The 4,727-nt window shown below is 37.6% G+C and overlaps 1 protein-coding gene across 1 annotated transcript; it reads right to left on the bottom strand.

Annotated features, from left to right (window-relative positions):
* Window positions 1–2,117: 2,117 nt before the first annotated feature.
* On the bottom strand, window positions 2,118–4,499 carry LOC147630938 (uncharacterized). Its single transcript, XM_086808998.1, has 6 exons — window positions 4,406–4,499; window positions 4,158–4,255; window positions 3,856–3,970; window positions 2,938–3,062; window positions 2,719–2,792; window positions 2,118–2,193 (listed from the first exon to the last, which is right to left on the bottom strand). The coding sequence occupies exons 1-6, from the start codon at window positions 4,497–4,499 to the stop codon at window positions 2,118–2,120; spliced, it is 582 nt and encodes a 193-aa protein (XP_086665124.1).
* Between the last annotated feature and the right edge of the window lie 228 nt (window positions 4,500–4,727).

Genomic DNA, 4,727 nt, shown 5'->3' with positions numbered 1-4,727 from the left:
CCCGTGAGAGCCTCAATGATATGTATGCTTCTTAAACTTTTTGAAGTTTGACATTTTTTTCGACTACCATATTGAGTTGATAGAATCTCGAAGAAGGAACCTATTTGATCGAAAAAAGAGTAGAATCTCCTAGAAGGAATTTGTTTGAGAGAAATGAATTCACTATTGAATCCAAAAACAACAAATGATTTTTTTTCTTACAAACTAGTGTTAAACATTTTATAGAAGCTTATGTTTGATAATCACCTTTCCTCAACTTAATAGCAAAACACTTCCTGAATTAGCTCAACTTTTTACATCTTGCAGCTCCTAAATTGGTGCAGATAAATAATAGCAAAACACTTCTTGAATTAGCTCATCTTTCTTTATCTTTTATCAAGTGAGTGTGAATACCCGTGGTGAGTAAGTGACATGTATATAAGTGGCTTTAACTAACGAGAAAAGGGACATTCCCTCCTTGAGTGTTGATTGAAAGTGTGCTCTTGCTCCTTGTTCTCTAGCTTTCTACCCTATCGTCTTGTCCTCTTGGTAGTGCTTGTGTGAGAGTTTTTTCCTCTTGCTCTCGGTCTTGCCATGTTTTGCTAGTGAGAGAGTGAGAGTGAACTATGGTCTTGCACAATGGAGCAAGGTCTTGCAACAATGGGGAGTGCTAAGCACTACAAAGACAACTTTTACGATGTGACAATGAGAGGTTGGTCTTCTCAATTGCTAGCGTGCATTCGTGTGGTTACCTCTTCCATGAGATGGTGGATAAGCTACGAAGTTCCCCCCCACGACACACAAAAGGAGAGTACTCTTCATATGGCTAGCTTCTTGTTAGGAGTGTTGTGTATTTGGGTTTTCCATTAACACCACTACCAGCAGAGCGAGCATGCTAGTTTTTGTTAACAGTTTTTTTACTCATGTGTAGGGCTTGTTTTTAATGGCCACATGGGATCCGAGAGAGCCTCAATGATATGTATGCTTCTTAAACTTTTTGAAGTTTGAGATTTTTTTCGACTATCATATTGAGTTCATAGAATCTCAAAAAAGGAGCTTATTTGATCTAAAAAAGAGTAAGATCTCCTAGAAGGAATTTGTTTGAGAGAAAAAAACTCACTATTGAATCCACAAACAACAAATGAATTTTTTTCCTTACAAACTAGTGTTAACATTTTATAGAAATCTTATGTTTGATAATCACCTTTCCTCAACTTAATAGCAAAACACTTCCTAAATTAGCTCAACTTTTTATATCTTGTATCACATTGCAACTCCTAAATTGGTGCAAATAAATAATAGCGAAACACTTCTTGAATTAGCTCATCTTTCTTTATCTTTTATCATTTGGCAACCTCTAAATTCGTAAAAATAAATAAATGACCTTTGTTATGCACAAAACAAACTTTTTCGAATGGCATATATAACTTAAGTTGTCTCAAAACATCAGGTAATAATAAATGTACAAATTTCTTGGCCTACTTGTGTTTATTTGTATGTAATTATTATAATTTCTAACCAAGAATACCTTCAAACTCAAAATATGATAAGATTTTTTTAAATATCCTAGCTAAGCCAAATGAACACACACATGCATACACACAAAGAAAACTCATCAAAGATTGCCTATTCATTATGGGATGTAGAACACCATTGTTAGAATGTCTATTCTTTAAAAGAAATTGTAAGTTATCTTATAATCAACTCTGGATTTCCATTTTCTATTGAGAATGGCAGGATTAGGAGATGAGATGACCATTAGGAAAACTTTTATTCACAACAAAAAAAGAAATACGTACAACAAAAAAAAGAAGAGTGTAGATAGAACAATGATTTTTTAAAACATAAAAACCACAAGAAGGATGATTGAAGAGCATCTACCGTGAACCATTTTTCAACTCTATAAAAGCATCTTTCTTTTCCAAACAAACCAAATTCTAAACCACATTCATGAATCAAAAAAGAGGCCATCCAAAAAATGGGCAAGATTCTCTATCTTCATACTACAAGAGCAGAAGCCAACTATATTGTTCCTCCTCCTCTCTTAATTAACTCCATCAAAGAAATCCGAAGCTAGCTTCTGATACAAAATGTATTGTCTATGAATTCATGCTTGTAGCGTGCTTAATGATCTCTTATCACATTGCTAGTGTCGAGTTTATTGACCTAAACATTGCACTAGGATTGCTCAACACATTGGCCACATACTCTTTCCTGTAAATTCAACCAAAAGCCTGTTAATAGTTAGAGACATTGCAACACCGTCAACAACAGATTATGATGATGCAAAACCAACAATTCACTATATACATGCGTATACGAAAGATAAATTCTTTGTGAAGGAAAACCAAATTATGCAAATATTTAAAGTAGATATATCATGATAATGCAAGACTACCTACTCATGGGTGTGGATTGTCTTGTCTTTGTAAAGACATGTTATTGAAAAAAAAAAGAGAGGAATACTAGTTGGAGATAAGTCTCACTTAATCTAAAAATGTTTTTTTTTTCCAAATAGAGGAAGGAATGAATACTAGTTATTGGAGATAAGTTTCACTTCATCTAAAGTCTGTGTGAAAAGTTCAAGGAGGTGACTGATAGTAACAAGAAGAATACAGACAGATTATAACAAGCTCCTGAACTGATTAGAGTGTTACCAAGACATTCGCTTCATAGTACATAAAAATGATAGCCTATCACTCCTCCTACAAAGAGAGAAAGAGAGGATGATAAATTTACCTCGACTCTATCTCATCTCCATCAGGTTTAAGAAGATCGATCCTTGTGGGAACCTCTGTGTATAGAAGAACTGCCTGCGTTGGTAAGGTAATTGGTAGATTAAGATTAATGAAACCGAAATAATAGTGAGGGAATATGATCAAGGAGTGTGTGCAAAGATCAAGGATTGGTTGATCCTAGTATTTACGCGCCGCGAGTCAAAAAGATAATCATATGTACCTTAATGTAGTCTTCGGTGTCGAGCGTGAATCGATGGTACATTCCTAGCGGCAAGGTAATCATATCTCCCTTTTTGACAGTAAACCTTATCCAGCTGTTATCGTAATCTCTTATGTCCCAATAACCTACGTAGAAAGGCTAGATATGATTAGCATTAGCTTAGCTGCACTTCCTAGTTATAAGTGCAATGCTACACATACCAGGTTATATATATATATATATATATATATATATATATAACATTACACAAAAACAAGCCTAGGTTTTTAGTTTGCATATTGAAGCCTAATTTGAATATCTGCTCGACGATGGTGCCGATGGCTTCTCTACCCTCCTCCTCGCGTTTTCTTGCTTTCAAGTCTTCTTTCCGGAACATCATCATGCCCAAATTTGTTTCGCCCAAATCCTCGCACACGCACACTTCGTCTTCTCATGCTAATGCTGCTCGTTGTTGCGTTCCGCATGAGAGAGCAAGACGGAGACCCTACCTTCGTAGCTCTACCCTTGTAGCATATCGTTCCCTTTCCAAGACTTTGGAGGAGGAGGAGGAGCAAGCTATCAGCAAGTCATGCAATGTTGAAATACATTTTCGCTGCCTGAGGTGTGAGTGCAGAGTCACCACAAATCATACGTTGATGGGATGTGTGACCACACCACCATGATCATGACATAGGTAGGCGCTGGTGGTAGATAAAGTTCCGTGAGTTGCCCACTGCAGCACAGCACAGTGGAGGAGGGCGACGTATATATGCAAGAAGATGAACGTCGTTGACAGCTACTTGACCGGAATTTGGGTTGCTTGGGAGCCAATAGGGTTGACGTTGGTCGGCGCGTCGTACATGTAGGAAGGGGTAATTAATAATTATGCAATATCATCGAAGATTTTCATGACCAAATAAAGTGACTGATTTAATTTACCACGGCCTTCAAGGATAAGTCGGCTTTCTTCATAGGGATGCAGATGTTCCTGAAAGAAGTGTTCAGTCTTCTGCTCAAAGTTGTCCATAACGCCAGGTGCTACAGTTATCGTCTCCTGCATCATGGTAGTAATTACAAACCAAAATCATATCACATATGCATGCATGCAGTAGTAGTAGTAGTAGTCGTCACCTTCATTTGCATTAGTAAGCTGCACTAGTACTGCGTTTTTATAATGCCATATCATAGGAATCAAATACCAAACGATTAATTATTGCTAGCTGCAATAACAAGCTGATTACCCAATAAACGTAGCCATGGTCGCCTTTTACTCTCTCGAGCGTAGGGTCTCTCTCCCAGTTGCAGTCAACATCTATTTTCCAATGTAAGACGCCGAGTTCTACACGAAAATTAAATTAACAAAGAGTAAAACCTCCCTTAGGCCTTGAGCATCATGACGCAATCTTTAACGCAGCAAACAAGCTGACTGTTAAGCTTACTGTGCGTTGAGTTGATAACGAAAAGAGTTAAACTTGACGAAACATGTCACCTTTCAAGTGTTCCTTTGATACTGGGCGATTAGGAACGTATTTGTGAGGAAGCCTGCGGTCATCATCTGCGGGATTGTACACCCAAGCCTCCATAGCTTCTTCTAATTAGCTATCCTGCGAGAAAGCAAGCTGCCTAAGGACGTTAGTCTTGTGATACCAGGAAGCTAAGCTGGTACAAAAACCTCAGTATAAAAAGGTAACCCCCCAAAAAAAAAACTACAAGTAATTGATGAAAAAAGCAACGCCATGTACACAGACAAGGAATTAAACGCTTCGCCGCTCATAAGAAACGCAATGTTGTCTTGCGCCTGCTCCCCACAA

This window comes from Cibotium barometz, chromosome 15 (assembly GCF_041138505.1).
Source record: "Cibotium barometz isolate CiBa-2024 chromosome 15, ASM4113850v1, whole genome shotgun sequence".
NCBI lineage: Eukaryota > Viridiplantae > Streptophyta > Polypodiopsida > Cyatheales > Cibotiaceae > Cibotium > Cibotium barometz.
Note: the sequence above shows the minus strand (reverse complement) of the source record. Positions and strands in the feature narration are given on the sequence as shown.

Coding starts and splice junctions, on each gene's coding strand:
- LOC147630938 (XM_086808998.1), bottom strand. CDS start 4,499: ATGGAGGCTTGGGTGTACAATCCCGCAGATGATGACCGCAGGCTTCCT. Junction 3,971..4,157: donor ACCATGGCTACGTTTATTGG/GTAATCAGCTTG, acceptor ACCATGATGCAG/GAGACGATAACTGTAGCACC. Junction 3,063..3,855: donor ACTTATCCTTGAAGGCCGTG/GTAAATTAAATC, acceptor CTTTCTACGTAG/GTTATTGGGACATAAGAGAT.